We start from the raw sequence: 27,152 nt of genomic DNA, 5'->3' as shown, positions 1-27,152 counted from the left end.
ATTCAAAACCCTTTCGATATTCTTAATTTTATTGTGTCCAATAATTTATCTTTCCCTAACTTTTCAATTGCTTTAAGAATACTATTAACCTTATGTGTTAGTTTAGCGAGCGGTGAACGTTCTTTTCCAAGTTGAAATTGATTAAAACCTACTTAAGAACAAGTATGTCACAAAAAAGCTTGTTAGTTTGGCATTAATAGCTATTAAAAATGATATATGTGCGGAATTAGACTTTGAGACAATTATTTCTAATTTTGTGAATATGAAATCAAAAACCCCAAAATTTATATAAAAAAAATTTCAAGTATATTTATGTAATTTAATTTATTTTCCATTATTCTGTAAAGATGTTATTTTTTGAATACTTATTTTAAATATTCTAATTATTTTGAATTATTTTCTCATCTATCTTGAGTTTCTATTATTTTCCTAAAAGATAGTTCCAGTTAGTAACATTTTACAAGTTACTAAGAATTAAAATTCATTTTAATTAAAGCCATAATCCCTGTATCATTATATTCAACGATTAAAGTGAAGTGGCTTTATCAAAATTTGCTTGAACTTTTGAGAATTTTGAATATTCGGGTTTTTAATAATTATCCTGCCTAGTCAACACCCCAGGTTTGTTACATTTAGCGAACCAATGTGTGGCTGTTCTGTCAAAATTTATTTAAGAAATTTCAAATAATTTAAATTTTTATTATCGTAAAAGAACCACACACTCCCGGATCATTACAGGGACGCTTAGATAGAAATTGCATGCGGGCGGAAAAGACCATAAACCGGTTCTGGCAGTGACACTAATGATTTTGAAAGCAATTGGTGTGAGGTAGAGGTGGGCAAGACAGAATATTTAGTGGGGTGTTGCTACAAACCAAGGACCACAGAGGGTGGGGACCAGGAGATGTTTAGACAGTTGTGCTTGGCAAGTGCAAGAAGAATGATTGTTATGGGAGATTTTAACTACAGCAGTATAAATTGGGGAGAGGAAGATGCATGTAGCAATAAGGGAATGGAATTTCTAGAATTCTTGAGGGACAAATGTCTTAGGCAACATGTAATAGAGAGAACAAGAGGTTCAAGAGCTTTGGATTTGGTCGTAGCATCAGAAGAGGGGATAATAACTGAGATGACATCTCTGCCAACAGATGGAGAGAGTGACCATGTAGTTTTGACTCTTAAGATGAATAGACATTCAGGAGTATCAAAGAGATGGGAACGCATGTAGAATTGTAAGGCAGGTGATTATAATAGTCTTAGACATCAACTTGGGGAAGTTTCATGGAGGGAGGAATTTGAAGGTCGGGATATCATTAGTACTTGGGAAATTGTGAAGGAATATTTGTTAGCCACAATAGTAAGCTGTATTCCATAAGTGAAGACGAATACACAATTTGTGTAAAGTGGATGGATGACAAACAATATGAAACAGGAACTGCATGTGAAAAATAGGCTATGGAAGAGATTTAAAGAGAAAACAGGTGAAGAGCAGATGCATGAAGAATATAAGACACAGGCAAGTAAAGTGACTAGCACGTAAGGAAGGCGAAACTGGAATATGAGAAGACATTGGCCCCAAGATCCAAAGAAAATCCTCGGGAATTTTTTTAAAAGATATGTGGCCAGTAGGAGGAAAAATGATTGTGGAAGAAGGACATTGTGGGGATAAAAATGGGAATAGTGCCTGATGCAGAGGACATAATGGAATTGTTCAATGAACACTTTATTGGTGTATTTCATCCTAGAGGAGTAAAGTTTAATACTAGAAGGATAGTGCAGGTGCCCTATCCTTCTAGTATTAAAATAAGTTAGAATAGATAGGTTTATGCTGTGTACCCCTGTCCACGCTCAACTTCCCCGTTTCCCTGCTCCTCTTGCACACCCATTCTCTCCTTTTCTATACTCATACCACTCGCTTCCCCATTCATAATCACCTCTTCAATCTCTTCCACATCACTTCCCACTCGATCTCATTCATTCTCTCTATTCACTTCTCTATCTTCCAGCAGCATTCTTTCCAGGCGACTCACACCAGACCTACTCAGATGCAGTCCATTGCTCCCATACAGCTCACTTCGTCCCTCAAACTCATTCCACACATTAACAAACTGTACTCCCATCTCCTTACACATTTCAGCCAGCATATCATTCATAATCCTTGCTCTCTGCCTTATTTCACCAGTCATATCTAGGCAACATGCTAACTACCCTGCCTGTCACACTATTCTCTTTTATCCTTCTCAGCAGCCTCCTGATATCTATTCTGACACACTCTTTGTCATCTCTCAAATTATTCGTACCTATTAATACTATTAACTCTTTTGCTCGCTCTTGCCTCATATCCAATGCATCAATCACTCTACTCATTTTAGCACCTGGAAAACATACCTTGTTCATTCTATCCTCCAGCACACCTTTAATAATGGAGTCGCCATACAAAGCCACTCGCTCATCTTTCGATAACTCTTTCATGCCATCATTATTTTAATAGTTTTTACCCGAATTTTCTTAATTTCATTCCGCATTCATTTCATTTCTTGCCTCATCCAATCCAATTCAACTTCCGAATATCGCAACACATTCTCTCTATCATTCAATCTTTCTAACTCTCAACCCCCTCTTCTCACTTTCACTCTCATTCATCCTTCTTTGTTTCTGTACTTTCGGTCCAACATGCATCTAACTTTCGCTATCATCCATTCTTTCGATTTTTTTCCCTTTGGATTCCTGCGTCAAGCCAAGTAATAATATGGCTACTAATGTTTGTGTGTGGAAAACTACTACAATAAGAATAATAATTTTAATTTGAACATTTTATATAATTTCATATTTTTCAGACAACTTTATATAATTTGAACATTTCTGTGCATTGCCTAAGAAAAATATTGCCATGGTAAATAAATATCTCATGATAAGTAAATATCTCAGTTATGGCATCAATTCTTTTTAACAAACAGATGATTTCATGCCATTCACCATAGATCATAAATACATTGAAATTAAAAATATAATGCCACTTCCTTACAGTGTAGTTCATTGGGTCCACATTCAAATCTTCAAAAATTTTCTTAAATAAACCAGGTAATGCTTCTATATCTATGGTATGCTAACAGAAAGAAAAAAAAATTCATTTGAGTACCATTGATTCATACAGAAATGATAATTGAAAACATCAAATATTTCTTTTGTATAATTTAACGTGTGTATGTACACACAAACTTGTAAAAGTCAAATGATGACCCCCCCTCCAATGGGGAAGGTGCATCATGCCATGTAAGTAAGAATGCATGTGTTTGTAGCCAGAATAAATTTAAGCAATATGCTCCCAAATCAGTGCAACTGTGTCTGGGTGAAATGGCTATAAGAAGGGATCTAATGAAGTTTAAAAGAGGCGTTGTGATATGTATTGTTGCAGGCCTATCTGTTCAGCAAATTGTTGACAAAGAATTGGGCCATCCCAGATCAACAATGCTGAGATGGAAACAGATGGAGTCAACTGCAAGTGCTACCAGCAGTGGATGACCTACCATGCTCACCAAACGTGACTGTAGGGTGCTACAAAAGGATAACATAAAACTGGCCTTTTGTCAACCAATACACTGAATGCAGAGTCCCGGGCATCAACACAAAAACATTCAGAATTATGCAAGCTCTACATTACCTGAACCAAAATGCAGTGTGATCTTCAGTGGTGCACAACAGAACATGGAAGCTTGGAAAGCTGTGTTATGGAAAGACAAATCATGCTACACTCTCTACCAAGCAGATGGATGGATGGATGGTGGAAGCCCAGTGAACGTCAGTGCATAACCCCATCCATGAAATTCAGAGGTGGTAGTGTAATGATGTGGTCCTGTTTTTTTACTGGTTTGACCTCAGATCTCTGTTTGTGGTGCTATGAACATTGAGCTCCAAGTGGTATCTGAACATTCTGGACAATGCAGTGCTTTCTATTTGTGCCATTTCTAAAGAACTGACCATTCTCAGCAAGATAATGCACAATATCATAAGGGCTGTAACTATGTGGTTTGTGGACATGAATGTCCACACCTGACTGGCCTCCACAGAGCCCTGATCTCAACCCTAATGAACATCTGTCGGATAAACTGAAGAGCACTGGGTGAATTCAAGAAATGCTGCACAACAGTCCAGTACCTCTTTACATGCCAACAAGAAGAACAGTCCAAAATTCCCATTGATCACTATTTTATGCTTGTAGAAAGTGTACCCTGTAGGATTGCTGCAGTCATTGCAGTGAAAAAAGTGGTGCCCATCTTAGGGCATCATGGCTGCTTGTTCTCACATTATTATTATTATTACAGGCAACTCCAAGGAGTCCTGAGACTCATCGAGGGAGGCCATAAACATCATATCTAGAACAACTATTCAACATCCACACAATATCTATCATACTTTGGCCTTGAACTCATTCACATCATGGCACCCACAACAGACTCTGGCAACTTATTCCACTCATTCACCACTCTCCAAGTAAAAACCTAGTTCTAACACCCTTACTAACCACACTCTTGCCCAATTTCCATGGATGGTCCCTAGTCCTACACCACCAGTCCTGTTCTGAAAAATATCCTGTGAATTAATCTTATAGAAACCCTTCAGTAATTTGAATGTCTCAATCATATCATCCCTTTTCCACCTATCAACCAATTTCTGCAACCCACAAATCTTCAACCTGTTCTCATAAGGTTCATTCCATAGACCTGCTATAATCTTGGTCACTCATCTCTGGATCCTCTCCACTTCCCACCCCATCAAGAAGAAACCCTGGCATCCAGATCTGGGCACAGTAGTCAAGATGGGGTTTTATCAAGGCTCGATACAGAGGAACAACAACTTGCTTGTCAAAGTATTCTTCAGTAACCAAGTGATTTGATGAGCTGATTTAGCCACTTTTGTAATGTGCCCCATAAACTTCAACTTCCTAAAAATCAAGGGGGGGGATTATAGCACACCCTTTTTTTAGTGTAGCACAGAACCAGGGGCAAACTATCAACGACATCATTAACTACTTCCTTGAATTTATTGTAAATGAAAACTTGGACAATTGTGATACTGGAGCGACAGTAAGAAGAAAAGAAAAATAAAGTATCTAATGTTTGCTGATGACACTTATCTCCTAACAGAATACAAATCAGATCTTCAGGAAAGCACAATAAAGTCACTGTTTTAAAGAATATGGCTTAATCATTCTTACCCCAAAATCAAAAAACAATGACATATACATGCTTATGTCCAAGAAGGAAATGCTATAGCAGAAACTTTAAAAAATCTTAGTTGATGGTACATTTATATGAGGGCAATATCTTTAAATAAGGATGGAGACAAAATATTAGAACAAACTGCAAAAGCAACAGTTCTCCAAAAACCACTACACTTAGATAAACTTACAAACAAATCTTACTCATGCACTTCTTAATTTAGTACTCACATTCCTTGTTAATTCAGTAAGTGAAACTTAGACCCTCTTAAAAGAATTCAGTCATCAATGACATTTGAAACAAGCTGCCAAAGACCTAAAAAATACTCAGATCACACATTCAGAAAGGAAGCAAAAATTACAAGAATTAGTTCTTCAGAAATATCTCTTGGATTAGCAAAACAAAAAATTTGAAGCAAAAACTTTGATCTGGTTTGGCCATATCAACAGATCTAATGGTCTCTCCTAATGTATATCCTTCATTTATTCCATTGCCACAAAAATTATCCAGAATAAACTGGACAAAAAATATAAAAAAATAGATGGACTCTTCATTTACAGAGATGAGAGGTGAGTGCCAATCAAGAACACTGTAGGAATTTTGCAAGTGTTTTCTGATATCTGCTCAATGGCCTTCTTATGGCTACGGAAAGGAAAAGAATAAGATAAATTATATTGAATGTATTAAATTAGAATTACACTTAAAAGCAAATAAAAAATATCCATGCTATCAACAGGGTAGAAGGACATAAGAAAAAATTCTGTCACTAATTTTTTACATTCATTCAATCTTACATGACTTACAATAATCATTCTTACAATATTCTTTGATTTTGCCACGCTAGTGTAATTTTTGATTATTTGAAAAGGTTCTCCCAATACTTAAAAGACACTAAATAATATTTGTTTAAGTTATGGGATATTACATCCCATATCGTTTCTTAGCCAAATAAGAAACTCAAAGAGTTTCATGCCAAATATAGTAGAAACTATATAAAGTTCGGCGATTCCAAGCATAAGCAAATACCTGGATACTGCAGCAACTGACCCTTAAGGTAGTGCAAGCCGAGGCAACTCATGTCAAAAGTATACTCATAGAATAAATGTTCATAGAAGGGTTGTAAGTTCTGTTCGCTACAAACTTGGTATTAACTAGGTCCACCTCCTCGCTGATGAGACCTCAATAAAGGTTGAAACCGGTCTGGGTAGTGACCTTCTCTCATAATGTAGAACAGTAATACAACTCCTAGGAGCTAAGTTCACATTATGGGTAAATATCAAGAATGTGATCGGAGCTTGCTCCACCTTTGACGAGTTGCCTCAGCTTGCACTACCTTAAGGGTCAGTTGCTGCACTATCCAGGTATTTGCTTACGCTTGGAATCGCCGAACTTTATATAGTTTCTACTATATTAGGCATGAAACTCTTTGAGTTTCTTATTCGGCTAAGAAACGATATGGGATGTAATATCCCTTAACTTAAACAAGTTATATGTCGCCGAATTGAAGCCTTTGGCTCTTCATATATCTAATAACTAAATAATATGTTCCCCAAAATTTCGGTTGGCTGTCCACCCCTGACTTTGATGGTATATGCCTGCAAAATGCTCACACAGTAATTCAACTATATGGTTTGGTTCTGTTATCGCCACACCATCAGTGCTTTTTATAGTCATCCTTCCACAGTCATATTTTCTTTTACTTGATACATGTCAAAAGAACTCTTTAGGATTTCTTTAGCTTCTCTCAATACTAGCTTTGTTATGGTCATCATTACCATACACATTCTTCTTGCCTATGTGCCTTTGTACTACTCATGGACATGCTGATCAGCTTGTCTTTATAATCACTCCACAACATTTTGTTTGCAACTCCTGCTTAATGAAACTATTCATCCATCTAACTCCTACCTGATTTATCCTTCTGACTCTAGGCATACATTCTGATACTACTTTCTTCAAACATCCATTGGCCATCTTCAACATGCCACAAACATCTCACTGTCTTGAAATTCTTATGCAATAGCATTGTGGAAAACTGACTCAGATTGTCATCATCACCTGATTTGTAATTCCACATATATTATTACCCCAAGACCTCATGGAGTCAAAGACTCATCTGGGAGGTCCTTTTATCACACACACATATCATACTGTGTCTTAAACACACTCAAACTCCTTGCAGACACCATACTCTCAGGCAAGGCATTCCAATCATTCACAACTCTGCACGAAAAAAACCTACCTCTCACTCCCCTACTCACACCCTCTTTATACAGTTTCCAGGGATGACCTCTGGTTCTACCCTGATCTCCCACTATTCTCTGTAGAACTTCTCCCCCATTGATCCTATAACAACCGCTTACCAACTTGTAGGTCTCTATCATATCTCTCCTCTTCCTCCTGTCCACCAGACTCTGCAAATTACATCTTCTCAATCTTTCCTCATACTCCACATTCCGGAGGTCAGAAACTACCTTAGTCAGTCACCTTTGGACCCTTTCCAACATCTCTTCATCCTTCTGAAAACCCGGTGACAAAATCTGGGAACAATAGTCCATTCCTTCTGCATGTTTGACAATTCCCTGGTCAAGACTACACAATCACTTTCCTCAAGAGGAGGCAATGTAGCTAGATTGGTTACTGTTAAGTTCTCTGATTCTATGATGAGAACCAGCACTCTCAATCCTCGTGTGAACTCTGTTACATGCTGCTTCAGGTGATCTCTTCAGGAGGTATATAAATTCCATTTTCTTTCCTCCCAGTGACCATTACTCTTCCCAATCTATGTCTCCATAGTTCTTCCCATAATAGTTACTCAACCTTGAACTGATCCTGCTAATTTGCCAGTGCAATGTCACCTACATTCTTCTTTATGCTCCCCTGGATTATAGCAGCAAAAAATTACACATTTCTTCCTGTGGGCTCTCTCATAGCAGATAGCTTCAAACTGCCCTCTGCATCTGTCTCCTGGATGTACTTCCTTTTAACTTCAGTTTATCTGCTATCGTTAGCACCCCTCCATCCTATTCCTTTTGTAATCTGATGTTACTATATACTATGCATTTTATTTTCTATCATCCTCAGTCAATCAAGTCTCACTAATGGCTCTAATTTTTGGCTAAGTTGAACTAATGCCCAAAACTCTTCACTTGTATTTTGAATATTTCTGGCATTAGAACCCATAAACTGCAATATCCCCTTAATTCCAAAACCTCTTTTACATCTCGTGTTGCTTAGCCTACTAAAGTTAAGAACTCAGTAAGCTACATTTAGCATCATGATCACTAACCTCTAGGTTGCTTGGTCTGGGTAGTGGCCCTTCCCATATGCATAGCATTATACATGTTCATAAGGAGATGTGCTTTGCATTATGGGAGATACTAAGACAAGGAGAGATGAGAGCTTGGTCCACCTTTGCTACGAGGTGCCAACAAATGTACCACCTTGCCTCAGTCCTCAAGATATTTTCAGGCTCAAACTTTGTTTGCCTACACTTGGATAAAGGATTAAACTAAATTTATTATGTTGCTTGGTACCCTCTCCCCCCCCCCCCACACAAAAAATACATTTTAGTTTCCCTGACTCTGCACTTCCAAACTCTCACTGAGAGACACATTTTCTCATGACTTCGACCCAAATCCATTCAAATAAAATACCAGCTATCCACCTTGTAAATCCTTCCATGAAACTCTCCCACATTTCCACAAACTCCACATCATTCCTCCTGCACAATCTGCATACTGACTTATTTGCAATCACTGATCTTCATCTCAGCTCTATCATACCATGGTAACATACTTAACTTTATTCCTCACTCTTCTTTTCACATGCACCAGCAACTTTCATACCACACTTATCACTTGCTAAATCATTTGCATCAGCCGAAATAAATGTCTTTCACCTTCACTCTACATCCTTAAAACAGCACAACATCTTTAATATAAGCAACAGAAAAACATTACTGTCACACACTCCTCTCATTATGTTGGAGGCTTAATGGATTTTGTACAACACTCAAAAAGAATTAAAATACAATTTAATACTTCCTATATTTCGTCCTAGTCACTAGGACATCTACAGGGATTACAAAAATACTTAATGTAACATGCACACACAAATCTTACAATACTAAGCCCAACCATGTGGGTGACACTAAAGTCCTATCAAGGTGGAGCGCCCTCTAAGGGTGGTAGTAGGTGGCCTGGAATGTAAGGTGGGACCTCTGGTGATGAATGTTTCCCAAATCTTCGGAAGCTTAATGCAACCATATTTATTAAGATTTGGTTGGTTTCTGAGAGCTGCTGCTGCTTCTAAGAAAAGTCTCTCTTTCTTGAATTTTCTGTGGTGGAGCATGGTGGTTTTCTACCATGATACTCTGTGGGTGGTGTCGAAAACATGGTCAGCCAAGCCTGAATGGCCATAGTTGTGTTTACAGATGTAAGATTTGTGTTCCTCCAGGCGGATCGATGCTGATCTGCCTGTCTGTCCAAAGTATGCCAGCTTACAGGAACAGGGTACTTTGTAAACTCCAGACATCGAGAGAGGAGGGAGCTGATCTTTCGTAGAACGGATAAGGGTAGCAAGTTTGCGGTAGGGCTTATATGCTGCGTGTATGTTGTACTTTTTTAGTATCTTGGCTATTTTTTCAGATGTGCCACGGATGTAGGGTATGGTGAACTCCCAAGGATTCTTTTTGGCTAATGAAGCCAAAAAGAATCCTAGGGAGTTCTTTCGATATGTAGCTAAAGTCACTAGTGGAGTGCCTCAGGGGTCTGTTTTAGTGCCATTACTATTTAACTTGTATATTAATGATATTGGCGAAGATTTGGATGGAGATATTCAGTTGTTTGCAGATGATGCAAAGTTATGAACCATAAAGAGTAGTGAAGATGTTGTGGCCTTGCAAGAAGACTTGAATAAATTGAGTGATTGGGCAAGTAAATGGGGATGTGAGTTCAATGTTGCAAAATGTAAGGTTTTAAAATTTGGAAAACGAAGATGGGATGCAGAATTTATGCTTGGTGAGAATATATTGTTGGAGGTAGAGGAAATAAGACATCTGGTGGTGATAGTGGATAAGGATCTAAAATTTAGGGGACACATTGCCAAAATTGTGAACACAACACAAAGACTTCTGGGAATGATGCGGAGGACACTGACATGTAGAAGTAGGGAAATTCTTGTTCCATTGTATAAGGCTTTGATTAGGCCACACATGATCAGATTTGGTCACCGGGTTTTCAGAAGGATGAAGACATGTTGGAAAGGATCCAAAGGCGACTGACTAAGGTAGTTTCTGACCTCTGGAATGTTGAGTATGAGGAAAGATTGAGAAGATGTAATTTGCAGAGTCTGGTGGAGAGAAGGAAGAGGGGAGATATGATAGAGACCTACAAGTTGGTAAGGGGTTGTTATAAGATCAATGGTGGAGAAGTTCTACAGAGAATAGTGGGAGATCAGGGGAGAACCAGAGGTCATCCCTGGAAACTGTATAAAGAGGGTGTGAATAGGCGAGTGAGAGGCAGGTTTTTTTGTGCAGAGTTGCGAATGATTGGAATGCCTTGCCTGAGAGTGTGATGTCTGCAAGGAATTTGAGTGTGTTTAAGACACTGTATGATGAGATGCGTGTGTGATAAAAGGACCTCCCAGATGAATCTTTGACTCCATGAGGTCTTGGGAAAAAATAATAATAATTACTGATGCTCTCCTCAATGCTGCATCATTATTCCTGGGTAACATGCTCACTTTCCTACCTCAACAAACATTTTTCTCATACAACCTCCATGCATTAACCTCAGATCTCATGCCATGCATTACCCACTACATTTCAGGTCATTCATACCCATCACATCAATCCTCTCTTCCACCTTGACCTCCAGCATTAACCTCAGATCTCTTCATCCCAAGCTCCTGCACTATCATCTTGCTCTCATTCCCTGGTTCTCCTATGATTCCCAATACTCACTCCAACTCTCCCTCACTTCGCATTAATTTTTTAGTCTCCTAATTTCTTTTTGCATGCTTCTTAACTCATTCTTCATACATTCTACACTTCTTTCAGAACATCTCTCTCTTCCTGAAGTCTACTCTCGCTTACCATTCACCCATCTAAACATCACAATCCGAATCTATTACACTTCCTAATGTTATCTAACTTTCCACATGATGCTCGTCTTCCTTAATCTCAGTTACGCTACTCATATTTCTCTATACCCGCCTCTCTCTCTCTTTCTGTAGAAAATTCACTGGTTTCTAACACGTTATTGCTGAAGTCTGTTATGGTTGTATTCCAGCTATGCCCATTTCCTACTGTTGTTTCTAGGATCTGTCCTTTTCATAGAAACTTTTATAAAAAAAAAACACATTCCCAGCAATAATTATGATTTCAATTATTGCTGTTAAAGTGTTATTTTTATATAATTATTTAAATATTTAGACATAATTTTTATATATGATTATATAATTTTATAAGTTTTAAATATATAACTACATAATTTAAGTTAAGGGGATAATAAATCCCTCATTATTTTAAAGCTGGATAAGAAACTCAGAGATCGAAATCTAAGAGTTTCATGCCGAAGAACTATCGGCGAGTCCAAGCGTAAGTCAACACCTGGGTAGCACAACAATAGGGCAACTCGGTGCAAAGGTGGAGACAGCTCCATCACTATCCTTAATATTTTCTCATAATGTAAAACCCAGCTCCTAGGAGATGTATTACCGTTTTGCATTATGAAAAGAGGTCACTACCCAGACCAGTTTCAACCTTTGAGGTCTCATCTGTGAGTAGGTAGACCTGGAATACCAAGGTTTACGTATACCAAACTTACATTTACCCCTACTAATGAATTGCCAGGCGCCGGTGTACCCATATGTTATTATTACTATGATAAAGAGCCAAGAGGCTATTTTTCCGGTGGCATAAATTAAGTTAAGGGGATAATAAATCCCTCATTATTTTAAATGTCGGATACGAAACTCAGAGATCGAAATCTAAAAGTTTCATGCCGAAGAACTATCGGCAAGTCCAAGCGTAATTCTATTATATAGAATTACGCTTGGACTCGCCAATATATACCGATATAGGGGTATATATACCCTACGTAATTCTATTATATAGAATTATGTAGGGGTATATATAAGTTTGGTTCACTTAAACCTTGGTATTCCAGGTCTACCTACTCACTGATGAGACCTCAATAAAGGTTGAAACCCGTCTGGGTAGTGACCTCTCCGCATAATGTAAAACAGTAATACATCTCCTAGGAGCTGCATTTTACATTATGAGAAAGGATTAAGTATAGTGATGGAGCTTTCTCCACCTTTGCTCTGAGTTGCCCTAGTGTTGTAATACCCAGGTATTGACTTACACTTGGACTCGCTGATAGTTCTTCGGCATGAAACGCTTAGATTTTGATAGATTTCGATCTCTGAGTTTCGTATCCAGCTTTAAAATAATGAGGGATTTATTATCTCTTTAACTTAATTTACGGCGCCGAAAAAAAAAAAAAAAAAAAGAGCCTCTTAAGCTCTTCATTGTAATATAACTACATAATTATATATTTGAAAATGAAATAATTTCATGAGAAGAATTAAACAATTTGTTAAGCTGTTGCAAGACAACTTTCTCAAGCAGCACATGACAGAAGTAACTATACAAAGAACATCAGACTTGATTATAGGGTTAGAGGGAGGTTTCAGTTAAAGATGTGACCATTCTGCCTCTGGTTGATGACATTGATGATCACACTGGCTAAGAAAGTGCCTACGTTCATGAATGTTCCATTCATATTTTCAATTCTGAAATACAGACCAGGAAATTATGACCAACTGTAGAATATGCTGGGTTCTGTCCCACTGTAGAGATTGCCAGATTAAGAGGATATGGATATTGGCTGTACATTTAAAAAACTAAAATGCAATATTGGAATGCAAGACACATTCCAGTGTCCAACACAGAGTTTCGCAGAACGAATAGGGTAGGAGTGAAATTGACATGCAGTCATTAAGCAAGCAAAAGAATCTAAAGAATAGATATGGAAGGAATTCCAAATCCATATCCAGATGTAACTCATTGGATTTGTTCTTTATGTCAGTTATGAAAATTATGAAGAACAGGTCAGAATTACAACTACTGTCTAGAAAGCTATTCTGAGTATGAAAAGAAACTTAAAAACTTGAGAAAGTTACACAAAAGAAATGTTTCATTATGCTCCAAGTAAATTCAAGTAATGACTGCCCAGTTTGCTATTTGCTAAGTTATCAACCTGATGTGCGCAACACTGAGCTCACTGCTACCTCTTCACTGAATGAAGAAACTCAGGTGTATGAGAGGTACTAGGTGTTGCAGAAACTGAATAAGAATGTGGAAATAGGGGCTGATAATATATCAGCATGGATATCTATCTAAAAGTGTTTCATTTGAACTAGCTCTTCCTTTGATTAGACTATACAATTTGAGTCATATACCTACAACAGGGAAGATTCAGCAGGAGTGGAAAGAATGTATGATAATCCCATTGCTCAAGAGTGATGACTAACTATTGATCTCTCAGTTTCTCTGGAGTGATGACGACTTTCCAAAATTTGGTAAGAGCTCATATCCAGAAATGGGTTGATCTGTAATTTGTAATGACTTTTGACATATAAGGATAAGGAAGTCATTTGCCTCTTTACAAGGAATGACATGACCTTACTTGGCCTATTGTGTGCAGGTCTGTTTCCTGGTTTCTGTGGTGATACTGATACAGTTAAAGTGAGAAGTATGGTATTAAAAATGACATCAGGATTGTGGAATACAGATTATGAAGACAGATTGAGAATTCATGGACTGCAGACACTTGCAAACAGAGGGATGGGCGATGATTGAGACTTACTAATGTCTGAAGAGATCAAACAGAATACCACTAGATGGAATTTTTCATTATATGGAAGAGGACATCCATGAAAGTTGAGAATAGCTAGATTTTTTTTTTCATAGAGTGGTGTGTGATTTAAATACCTTTGGAGGTAATTTAAGTGTTGGAGTCAAACTCAATCAAGGGCTCTCTTAATAATTATAGTAATCTTTATTTTTAGATGAAGTTTAACGAATCATTTTGTTGATGGAGCATTTTTGTAAGGAAAGTATTGCTGATAATTTTTAATTGCTGCTTAAGTACTTGCTTACTGAAGCAAATCTTTGCAGCTCTGTTATTATTATTATTACCCCAAGACCTCATGGAGTCAAAGACTCATTTGGGAGGTCCTTTTATCACACACACATCTCATCATACTGTGTCTTAAACAGACTCAAACTCTTTGCAGACACCACACTCTCAGGCAAGGCATTCCAATTATTCACAACTCTGCACGAAAAAAACCTGCCTCTCACTCCCCTACTCACACCCTCTTTATACAGTTTCCAGGGATGACCTCTGGTTCTCCCCTGATCTCCCACTATTCTCTGTAGAACTTTTTCACCATTGATCTATAACAACCCCTTACCAACTTGTAGGTCTCTATCATATCTCCTCTCTTCCTCCTGTCCACCAAACTCTGCAAATTACATCTTCTCAATCTTTCCTCATACTCGACATTCCAGAGGTCAGAAACCACTTTAGTCAGTCGCCTTTGGATCCTTTCCAACATCTCTTCATCCTGCTGAAAACCCGGTGACCAAATCTGGGCACAATAGTCCATGTGTGGCCTAATCAAAGCCTTATAGTGTGTTAATGACACTTAGTTTTTGTGTAGGTAAGCGTTTACATGTATGTATTGGCTGGTATGTGTGGGCTTACAGTAAATCACATAAGTAAATCCAGAAATGGAAGTGTGTTTTGGCTTTCAATTAGTGGTGAACTGTATGTATCTGTTGTTTGCAGATATTAATGGATTCTACTCCACTATTTACTCCTCTCTGATATCTGCTGTGAGCCACCCCCCTCCATACATGACACCAGCTTCATATCCATTTCCATTTACTCAAACTTACGTGATAGTCTTTCAAGCAGTATTCTGTCACATATCTTTATGAAGTTCGGCAGTATCATGGGGTAGTCATTTTCCCTTAGCTAACTTAGCTACACTATTATAAAATTTGAATAGATACTAAGGATGATTGGATTTACCTTCCACAAAACTGTACTGCCTACCACAGAATATCATATTCCTATCCATCCAGTCTATCTTTAACCAACCTTTCCAGTATCTTGACCACCACTCCTGAGATACTAACCAGTTTGTAATTTCTTGTTTCTGTCTTGGAGCTGCCATTAAATAATGAAACTATCTTGTCCTCCTTACATTCCCTGAAACCTTACAACAGCTAAGAAGAATTAAATATCTTATCAGAGAAATAGCTAGTTCTCTTGCACAGACTTGTAAAACAGACTAACATGTTACCCAATCCTACTGTTGTATTCACATTGATATTGCTCAGTATGGTAAGCATATCCAATTTGTTAACATCAATTCTCACACAAGTTTCTATAATCTCAGTAACTGCAATATTTCCACCTGCATTATACACCCTTGCAGTGATCACTTAACTCAATTACTTCTGCCACTATCCTACCTACCATTTGCATTAATTAAGATTCTCTCAATCATTTTACTCACTATATAGCAAAACATTTAGGATTTCCAATGGGCTGATAAGCCAGTTTGCCTCATTATCTAATTTAGCCTTCCTTACAATGCTAGTCACTTTTTGCCTGCATTCTGTATTGTTCATGAGCATGCTGATCCCTTGATTTCTTTATATTTTCCTTTCACAATATTTTTTTCCCAGTTCCTACTTTATGATACTACTCATTCAAAACCCAATCAGCAAAATTGATAGATCAGTCATGAATGGAACAATTTAGAAGCAGAGAGAGAGAGAGAGAAAATGGGAGAAACAGTGGAAGAGAAAACACTGCAGAAGGCCAAAAGTGTAGAAGTGAGAGAGAGAGAGAGAGAGAGAGAGATTGGAAGAGGTAAGAGATGAAGATGCCAGTGAAAGAGGGATGAATGAATCTGTTGAGAGCATCATATATAGAGATTCGATGACTCAAGGTGTGCAGAGTAATGTTTGCCTAGTGGAACAAAACAGTGTGGCAATGGCAGTGAAGAGTGAAAATGTGGAGGAGATGATAGCAATGGTTGGAATGAATAAGCTGAGAAGTAATGTGAGGTTGTCTGGTGCAAGATTTCAGGCTGATGTTAGAGACAGTGCAGCAAAAATGTGTCCGAGGAAAGATAGTGAGCATGTTGCCGTGGTATAATAACATAGACCAGAGGAGAAAAGCAGTAATAACAAATGAGATTATAACAAGAATACAAAAGAAAAGAGGTCTGGAATATGTGGATGCAGTATGTTTGAGGATAGAAGAGAGTTGTATGCAAGAGATAGATCACATTTGAATGCAGAATGATGTAAACATTTCGAGAGACTGTTGCTTTGAGCAAGTGAGCATCAGGGCAGGGAAACTGGAATTATCAGGTGGAATGTAGCAGCGCTGGCCTCAATTGGAGATACTGGCTTGAGAAATAAGAGGATATACACTATATTATAAATCCAAGTGGAGTGTGAAGAGAATAATAATTGATATAAGAATACTGGAAACACACTGGTTTTTTCTATATACAAAAGCTAGGAGCATTAGAAATAAAATTAATGAGTTTGTGGCTCAGCCTCTCCAAAGGCAGTCAAAATCAGTGAAACATCCTAACTGAGAAGAATGTTCTAACAGGAATGGAAATCGAATGGTTTATAGCATATTTTGGCCAGGATGGAGAGGATAAACGTAGTGGTGGAGTATCACACATAAGAGATGAATTGTGCCCTCTCGGAGTGGAGAATCACAGTGGAAATAACATTAATGACTTTGAGAGTATGTGGTGTGAGACAGATGTTGATACAGATCAAGGAATATAGTTGATGAGCAGTAAATGTTTAGGGAAATTAATTTGGCAAGTGCAAAGTGAGTGATCATTTAGGGGGGGGGGGAATTCAACAATAGCAATATAAACTAGACAAAGAAGCCATAATAAACAATAATAAGGGAACTAAATTTTTGGCAGCATACAGTAGAGGTAATGCAAGGATCAAGAGTTTTCGATTAACACGGTATGACTTAGATGTCATACTTGCCACTTCCTTGGAGAGAGGTGCAGAGCCAGATAACAAACTGATATCAGGACTGCACAATGTTGATTATGAGGACATACTTATTGCATGCAAACCTCAGTGTTTGGTGAACAGAAGACAAAGGGGGCAGGTGGATTGGAGATGTGTTCAAGACATTTCAGCTATTGAAGGGTTATGTTAACACAGATTTTTCATATGGTAGAAAAAGGGAAAGGAGTAAGGACAAGGGGAAATCCCAGGAAGTTGCAAAAGGGAGTAGTGAGTAAAAGGTTAAAAATTATGAAGGTATTTTCTTGATCATAAATTATGATCAAGAAAATACCTTCATGATGAAAAGAGTCAATGGTGATATGAAAATCAAGGTACGCTGTTTTGAAATCCTAAAATGTAAAAAGGCAAGGTTAGTAAACCATCTCACTTTTCTAAAACGTTGCCGAGATAACTGCATAATTCCTAAGTTCTTACTTCTTAAACCTCTTCTCAATACTAGACAAGCTAAAAATATTTATTTCAAGACATCGATGTTACTCATTTGTGAAAGGTTACATCACACAAGATTTGTGCTTAGTCAAATTGACTCGCAATGTTATGAACTGTTCATGGATCTCTCCAACTCTTTAGATGAGGAAATTTGGCAAGTCTTAGATAAAATGATTAATACCAGTTTCGCCAAAGTGTTTAACAAAAGCAGACAGACCCAGATTAAGAAATTTAACCACCTTTATACCACCCACAACGAGTCTAAATCTTCTCCAGACAACCAAGTTATTCTTAATTTCTCAAACCACATCTTAAAGAAACCTGAAATCGATATTCTCAAGAAAGGTTTCAACTATGCAATAGCTCCTCAACAGATTCCTAAGGTAGATTTCATCTGTAGTCTAGAAAAAGGAATCTCATTATTACCGCCTCACACAGCAAATGATCTAAGACTAAAAAGTTGTATAATACTTTCCTCTCCCTATTCCACAAAACAAAACTTCTCATCACTAGATAAAAGAACTATTCGTGGATTAAAATACAACAAAGATATCATAATACTTAAAGCAGATAAAGGAAGCAGTACTGTAATACTGAACTCAAAAGACTATGAAGACGAAGTCAACCATCTACTATCTGACTTGTCCGTATACCATCTTTTAACAAAAGATCCAATGTTAAAAAACCACAATGATACTAATGAATTACTACACAATTTATCCAACTGGCCAACAGACTTGATTAAACAACTAAAATCGATGCATCCTTTAACTCTGAGACACTATGGCGTTCCAGAAGTGCATAAAGATGGTATTCCTTTATGCCCAATCGTTGATGCAATCAACTCTCCTATCTACTTATTGTCAAAACATCTCTCGAAACTCTTACAATAACACATCGACAACTCGGAGAGTTACATTAAAAACTCCGGACATTTTGTGGAAAAGCTAAAAAAACATCAACATATCGGATAATGATCTTCTAGCCAGCTTAGATTTCACCTCTCTCTTTACAAACATTCCTGTAGTGGAGGTCATTGACATCTTAAGTACCTTGTTCCCACAAGATATACCTTCATTGTTTGCTCACTGCCTAAACTCGAACTACTTTTCTTGGAAAAATAAGATCTATCAACAATTAACAGGCTTGGCGATGGGGAGCCCACTCTCACCTTCATGTGCTGACCTCTTTATGGAAGACTTAGAAAATAAAATCCTATCCCAAATTATTCCAAAACCTAAATTTTGGTTCAGATATGTAGACGATATCTTCATCGTATGGAACAATAACAAAGATGACCTATATGATTATCTCAAAAAGATCAACTCCTTCCATCATTCTATTAAATTCACTCTGGAACTTGAAAGAGAAAACCAATTACCGTTTTTAGACATCTTAATCAAAAAACAAATTGATGGCAGTATAAATCTCGTGTACAGAAAACCGACCAATACAGGTCACTACCTACATTTCAGCTCCTCTCACCACATCTCATATAAACTCAGCATTGTACACATGTTAAAGAAAAGAGCAATTCACATCACAACGGACAACGAGACCCTTCAAGATGAGTTAAAATTTATTTCCAACAATCTGTATTTGAACGGCTATCCAAGAAGACTAGTCAATAAAGTCCTTTTCTCTGAACTACCACAAAGAGAACAAGAAGATATTCAATATATAAAGCTGACTGCAATTCCGTTTGTAAGTGGCATCTCCAACAAGCTCACCAGCCTCCTCAAACAACACAAAATAAGAGTAACATTTAAACCAATAGAATCTATTCGTAAACTACTAAGATCTCCAAAAGACAACCATCCTTTCTATAAATATGCTGGAGTTTATAACATTCCATGCGCTTGTGGCTCTAGTTACATCGGACAGACTTCGAGAAGCCTCAAAATCAGGCAAAAGGAACACGCTGGCTATGTCAAAAACAACAGACAGGATATTTCTGGCCTACCGTTTCATTTCTCTACAACTAACCATGTCATCGAGTGGGACAAAAGCTGTTCTCCGTACATAGAGGAAGATTACCATTCAAGAATTTTCAAAGAAGCAGCCATAGTCACCCGTTCTGTCAACCTTAATCAAGACCTAATACTCCCAGAAATCAAGGCCTAATACTCCCAGAGATATGGAAAACCCTAATCAGAACTTTAAAAATGGAAGAAATGAACTTTAATACAAACTACAGAAAGTTCCTTAGCAACAGCTAGCTAACCTTGTACACACGATACGTGTTTCACTCATGTTCGATACTATTCTGTTTGTAATTATTCTAGTCGGTTTTTTTTTATAGTTACGCATAATTGTGACATTGTTTAAACTTGTAAGTACCCTGAAGATGCCAACAGTTAAAGTGTGGCGAAACTCATTGGTTCAGTTTAATAATAAAATTGATCAACACTTGATCTGCAACCAAATATTATTATTATAAAAGGTTAAAAAGTTTTCTGCAAGGAGAGTGGTAGGAGCTTGGAATGAATTGTCTGAGAGTGTGATGAACATGCAGACAGTGAAGGGGGTGGTATAACGGATTGTTTTAACCTCTCAGGATGAGTCTTGTGACTCATCGAGAGATGTCAACTATGGATGTCAAAATAATGATAGAATATGAAAATATTTTTATATATATTTATAATGTTTACTAAGATTAAAAGAAAATGTTAATTCTCTTTGATAAAAAGTTAATTTGTATTTTCTCTTCATATGGAAGAAATCTTTCTTAACATTGCTATACATTGAATTTAGATGACTGTTTTAATGACAACAGAACTATGATATATTATCTATTTACACTAGAAAATATTATTCAAAGGCAGATTTAAAAAAACAGGGTACGTAGGTTAACACTTCACAATTCTATGTCTTTTTTTCCTTAGACTGTCAGGATAATTGTAACATCATACATCAGTAGAGATTTCAAACACTTAAAATTACTTTAATAATCTTTGATGACTGCTTCAGCGGAAAATACAAGTCCGAGTTTTTTCTTGTTTGTGGAAGAAGAGCCTTTTCACCATATTCTCTAAGGCCACTAGAAAAAATAACTGTCAATCAGTGGAGATATATTCTTATCTTTTCTATTCCTTAACTAAAAAATTCCATTTTTCTTATTATCTAGATAATAAATGAATTGAGTTTCATCAAGCATAGTTTTTCCAACATAAAAACTGAGTATTATCATTAATAATGCTCAGACTAGATAGTTTTACAGGAAGTCATTAGAAAAACATTGAGATCACACAATGAAACTGATTTAGTATATTTTAACATTTTATTTTCCTATATTATTAAAAAAAATGTTGCAGAATTTATTTGCAATAAAAATTTAGTCAATTGAAAGAACACTGCCCTTTCGATTGGAAAAAAACTGGGTTCAATTCTTGTTGTGAAGGGAATCCTTATATGGGCTTTTTCAATTGAAGGTGAGTTAGCAGATCTCATATGAAGGTAGCAGATTTTTTTCAACCAGAAACTCAAGTTTTTCATCCCATGTACACACACACACACACACACACACACACACCACACACACACACATCAGCCTTCAGAACACATGCAACTTACAGACAAAAAATACCGTTGTTGGTGATGATGGATAGTAGATAGCGTCGATGATAGTAGTGTTTGTAGGAGGAGAATTAAGTAGTACTGGAGATGTGATGTATTTAGCAAAGTAGAGTAGATTGCTTCCTCCAATGAGTCCTTGGACTCCCTGGAGGTGTCATTATTATTATTATTCAGACCTCCATGGAGTTCAAAGACTCATCGTGGGAGGACCTTTCTAAGAAACACAAGTCTATCAAGACTCATCGAGGGAGGTCCCTCCTAGGAAACACACAGTCTATCATACCACTATTTAAATGCATTGACTGTTCTCGCTCTCACCACTCCATCAGGCAATGCATTCCATGGTTCAACCATGCAAAGAAACCACTCCTCACCCTCTTGCTCACGGTTTCCTTTCGTAACTTCCAGGGATGGCCTCTTGTCATTTTCCTGCTGTTCAACCAAGCAAAAGAACCCCCCAGTGTCAACCCTGTAACCACCTCTCAACAGTTTAAAAGTCTCAATCATATCACCCCTCCTTCTATCCACCGAACTCTGCAGGCCACATTCCCTCAGCAGATACTCATAACTAACATTGTACAGTCCCGACACCATCTTTGTTATCCACCTTTGTACCCTTTCCACAGTTAATTTATCCACTTCAAATCCTGGAGACCAGATCTGAGAACAATCTAAGTGTGGTCTGATCAGAGTCTTATACAACGTAATGATAACCATTTTATCTCTGCAGGTCAGTGTCCTCCTCATTATTGCAGCAATCCTCTGAGCTACCTTTACCTTTGCAATATGTCCCCTAAATTTCAGGTTTCTATCAATCATCAAACCTGGATATCTTTTTGCTCCTACTTCCTCCAGTTTAACTCCTCCCATAGAGTATGCAGCATCCCATTGATGTTTCCTAAACCTCAAGATCTTACATTTTGCTGCATTAAACTGAAACCCCCATTCATTTATCCATCCATCTAGCTTATTCAAATCCTCTTGCAGGGCTACCACATCTGCACTATTACTAATAACCCTTCCAAGCTTTGCATCATCCACAAACAACCGAATATCTCCTTGCAATCCACTGACAATGTCATTGATATAAAGGTTAAACAATATAGGTCCCAGTACTGAGCCCAGTGGAAACCAACTTGTAACCTTCTGCATCTTTGATATTGCTCCACCATACACAACTTTCTGATACCTATCGGACAGCCAATCCCGAATCCAGTTGACCAATCTGACATCCAGACCCATGCGCTGCAACTGGAATATACGCTTATCATGTGGCACCTGTCAAATGCCTTTGCTAAGTCTAAGAAAATGGCAGTATATGCCTTTCCCTCATCTAATGCTCTTGTAACTTTATCATGAAAGGCTAGCATATTTCTAAAAGAAATGCACCCCTTCACAAATCCATGTTGACTCTCACTGGTGATATTAACCTCATCTGCCCAATGCTGTATATTGTCCCTCAATACTTTCTCCAAGATCTTACTAACTACTGATGACACACAAACTGGCGTATAATTACACTTCCAGTCTGCTACTGGCCCTTATGCAATGGCACTATGTTACCTTCCTTCCATTCCATGGGCACCTTTCTCACAGCCAGACTTTCACTAAAAAGCCAGGTCAAGAGCACTGTCAGTTCCTGAGCACATTCTCTCAAAACTCGTGGTGAAATACCATCCAGTCCCACAGCTTTACTCAGTATGTGGAACACACTTTCCTCCTGCACCTCTAAACCTTGAACCTGCTCTTACCCTCTACTATTCAAATCGACTCCTCCAGGATGAAATATTCCAATAGTGTTCATTGAACAATTCCACTATGCCTCTGCATCAGTCACTCTATTCCCATTTTTATCCCAGAATGTCATCATTCTTCCACAGTTATTTCTCCTCTTACTGGCCACATAGCTAAAAAATTCCCTACGATTTTCCTTGGATCTAAGGGCCAATCTTTTCTCATATTCCAGTTTTGCTTTCCTTACCAAACTAGTCATTCTTCTGGCCTGTGTCTTATATTCCTCATGCATCTTCTCTTCACCTGTCTCCTTATATCTCTTTCATAGCCTCTTTTTCACATGTAGCTCCTGTTTAATATTGTTTGTGATCCACTTTACTCCAAATTGTGTCCTCTTCTTCACTCGTGAAATAGAGCTTACCATTTCTGCTAACAAATATTCCTTCACAAATTCCCAAGCACTAATGATATCCCAGTCTTCCAATTCCTCCCTCCACGAAACTTCCCGAAGTTGACGTCTAAGACTATTATAATCACCTGCTTTATAATTCCACATACGTTCCCGTCTCTTTGATACTTCTGCATGTCTATTCATTTTCCAAGTCAAAACCATATGGTCACTCTCTCCAACTGGTGGGAGAGATGTCATCTCAGTTATCATCAGCTCTTCTGATGCTATAACCAAATCCAAAACTCTTGAACTTCTTGTTCCCTCAGTTACATGTTGCCTAAGACATGTCCCTCGAGAATTCTAGAAATTCCATTCCCTTATTGCTACATGCATCTTCCTTTCCCCAATCTATACTGCTGTAGTTAAAATCTCCCATAACAATCTTTCTTCTTGCACTTGCCACACTCAACTGCCTCAACATCTCCTGGTCCCCACCTTCTGTGCTCCTTGGTCTGTAGCAACACCCAACTAAATATCCTGTCTTGCCCATCTCCATGTAATAATAATAATGATTGGATTAATAGCATACCACCTTTTCCCAACATGGTGGAAAATGAATAAATTTAAGATTTAGTAGCCTTCAGGATAATAAAATAAACTTTTAAACTTTAATACAACTGAATAATAAAGTTAAAACAAAAAATCAAATAATGATCGAAATTTACTTTTCTGGTCCTGCCAAGCAGAGAAAGCAGTAAAGGAGTTCAAAGACTCGTTGCATGAGGGCACTCTACTCCACTCAGCAGACTTGCTTCAGATGGTGCCAATTTATATGCTGAATAACAGCTTCAGATTTTTTTTCCCCAAAAAAAAATAATATGGCAACTAACTGATCAGTTATGCCATACATACAGCACAAGAATGCATTCAAAAGTCCTATTTTACAAATTTCCCACAGCAAAGCATTAAGCATATTTAAATTCACAAGTCTATTCAGAACATTCTCCAATCAAACATAAAATTATGTAACTAATATAAATTACAAATTTCTGTATATGGTAGTACAATTTACATTCTTATGTTTGTCACACATCATTATATTATTACAGTATGGTGAGAGTGGACCTTCTGTGATGAGTCTTGATGCAATGGAGGCCTGATGCTAATCATTATAAATTTTGAAAGTTTATTTTTCACTTGGTTAGACTATAATAAATTTAGTTTAATCCTTCATACAAGTGTGAGCAAACAAAGTTTGCACCTGAAAGTATCTTCAGGACTGGGGTAAGGTGGTACAACACCGGCCAACTTGTTGCAAAGGTGGACCAAGCTAACATCACTGCTATCTCAGTATCTCCCATAATGCAAAACACATCTCCTTGCAGATATGTACAATGTTATGCATTAAGGGAACAGCCACTACCCAGACTAGTTTCGACCTTTACTGAGGTCTCTTCAGTGTGAGCCAGGCCCAGAAGTGGAGATACCACGCAGAAGCAATAGGTGTGCCACCTTTTTCTTAAATTACTCTGGATTTAGAGAAAGTTGTTGAAAGTTTATTTTTCACTTGGTTAGACTATAATAAATTTAGTTTAATCCTTTATCCAAGTGTGAGCAAACAAAGTTTGCACCTGAAAGTATCTTCAGGACTGGGGTAAGGTAGTACAACCCTGGGCAACTCGTTGCAAAGGTGGACCAAGCTAACATCACTCCTATCTCAGTATCTCCCATAATGCAAAACACATTTCCTTGCTGATATGTATAATGTTATGCATTAAGGGAAGGGCCACTACCCAGACTAGTTTCAATTCTTTATTGAGGTCACTTCAGTCTAACCAAATTATAGTCTAACCAAGGGAAAAATAAACTTTCAACATCTTTCTCTAAATCCAGAGTAATTTAATAAAAAGGTGGCACACCTTTTGGCAACTCCTATAGGTAAAGATGATCTCGCTATTGCTTCTGCCTGGTATCTCCACTTCTGGGCCTGGCTTGCACTGAAGAGACCTCAATAAAGGTCTAAACTAGTCTGGGTAGTGGCCTTTCCCTTAATGCATAACATTATACATATCCGCAAGGAGATGTGTTTTGTATTATGGGAGATACTGAGATAGGAGTGATGTTAGCTTTGCAACGAGTTTCTGGTGTTGTACTACCTTACCCCAGTCCTGAAGATACTTTCAGGTGCAAAATTCGTTTGCTCACAATTGGATAAAGGATTAAACTAAGTTTATTACATTATAAATCATGGGAATAAGGATTTGTGGGTTTAGTATATCTAGAGAAGGGACAAGGAAAAGAAAAAAAAGAAAAAAAGCTGTTCAAAACTGCATAATTATATGGTGTGAGTGGTACATTACATCAAGTAGTACAATCTATTTGAGTTGTAAGTCAGCAGCTAAAAAGGTAGATAAAGATAGTTTGATGTTAAATAAATTGAATATATTGAAAGACCGCTCGTGAGGCAACAGTAGTGGCAGTGTGTAAGAAGAGCTCCGGATTCAGATAAGATATTCTTGAAATAACTAATTATATTAGAGTGATTGTTTGAGTAAGAGCAGCTATAAAAGTTGTGTGCTACTAGTATTATTAGTGTGTGGGATATTTTGTTTAAACTTAATTACAAATTTGTTGTTATTAGACCTTAGAGTAGTAAACCGGCAGAGGAAAGATGGCGACGGCTTTGTCAGTGCACTACTTTAACTTAGACCACAGTCATTTCGTGAAGTGCGAGGTGTGCTACATGTGTTCTTTTGATTACATAGATGATTTGTGGACATTTAGGGCTGACGGAAGAAGGGTATGAGCTAAACGAGGATTTGATGAGTGCTAATATGAATTTGATGACAGAAAGTGTTAGTAGTGAGATTGTCATGGGAAGAATGAGTGCTCGTTCAAAAGAGAAGCATGGTGTGAAAGAAAGGCGAAAAATAGTTCAAAAATCATTGAAAAAGAAAATGAGTGATTTGAAAACCATGATGGATGGTAAAAAGAACAAAAGTGAGGCAAACGTGGCAGAAGGCAACGAAATTGAGAGAATGAAAGAAACCGGAAATAGAGTGAAGAAAGGTTCAAAAGCTGGAAAAATGGAAAGAATGAATGAAAGCGAAATTTGGAAGCATGGACCGAAAGTACGGAAACTCAAAAGGATGAATGAGAGTGAATGTGTGAAGCAGAAGTCGAAAGTTCGAAAATCAGAAAGATTGAATGATAGAATGTGACGCGAAATTCGAAAGTTGAACTGGGTTGGACGAGGAAAGAGATTAAATGGATGCAGAATGAAATTAAGAAAATTTGGTTGAAAACAATTAAAACAAATCAAGTAGGTACGAAAGAGTTAACGAAAGACGAGCGAGTGGCGTTGTATGGTGACTCCATTATTAAAGGTGTGCTAGATGAGAGGATGCACAAGGTATGTTTTCCAGGCAGTAAAATGAGAAGAGTAATTGAGGCATTGGATGTGAGAAGGGAGCGAGCAAAGGAGTTGATGGTTTTAATAGGTACGAATGACTTGGTATAAAAGAGAATAGTATGACAGGAAGGGTAGCAAGTGCTGCCTAGGTATGACTGTGGTGAGATAAGGCATAGAGCAAGGATTATGAATGATATATTGGCTGAAATGTGTGAGGAGAGGGGTAAT

General features: G+C 37.6%; 1 protein-coding gene across 3 annotated transcripts in view; it reads right to left on the bottom strand.

The window, feature by feature from the left end:
• The window catches only part of LOC150108820 (actin-1-like), a 379,189-nt gene that overhangs the window by 148,016 nt on the left and 204,021 nt on the right, over window positions 1-27,152 (bottom strand). For 2 of the 3 annotated variants that reach the window (XM_090403503.1, XM_090403519.1), the window contains 2 exons: window positions 20,755-20,851; window positions 3,026-3,106 (listed from right to left, as the gene is read on the bottom strand). In XM_090403503.1, coding sequence (XP_090259629.1) covers window positions 3,026-3,106; window positions 20,755-20,851 — 178 coding nt within the window. The remainder of the gene's footprint in view (window positions 1-3,025; window positions 3,107-20,754; window positions 20,852-27,152) is intronic. The other variant, XM_090403511.1, reaches the window with a different exon arrangement.

This window comes from Typopeltis vanoorti, chromosome 2, assembly GCF_054136105.1.
Source record: "Typopeltis vanoorti isolate ZY-2024b chromosome 2, IOZ_Tvanoo_1.0, whole genome shotgun sequence".
In the NCBI taxonomy this organism is placed as follows: domain Eukaryota; kingdom Metazoa; phylum Arthropoda; class Arachnida; order Uropygi; family Thelyphonidae; genus Typopeltis; species Typopeltis vanoorti.
Note: the sequence above shows the minus strand (reverse complement) of the source record. Positions and strands in the feature narration are given on the sequence as shown.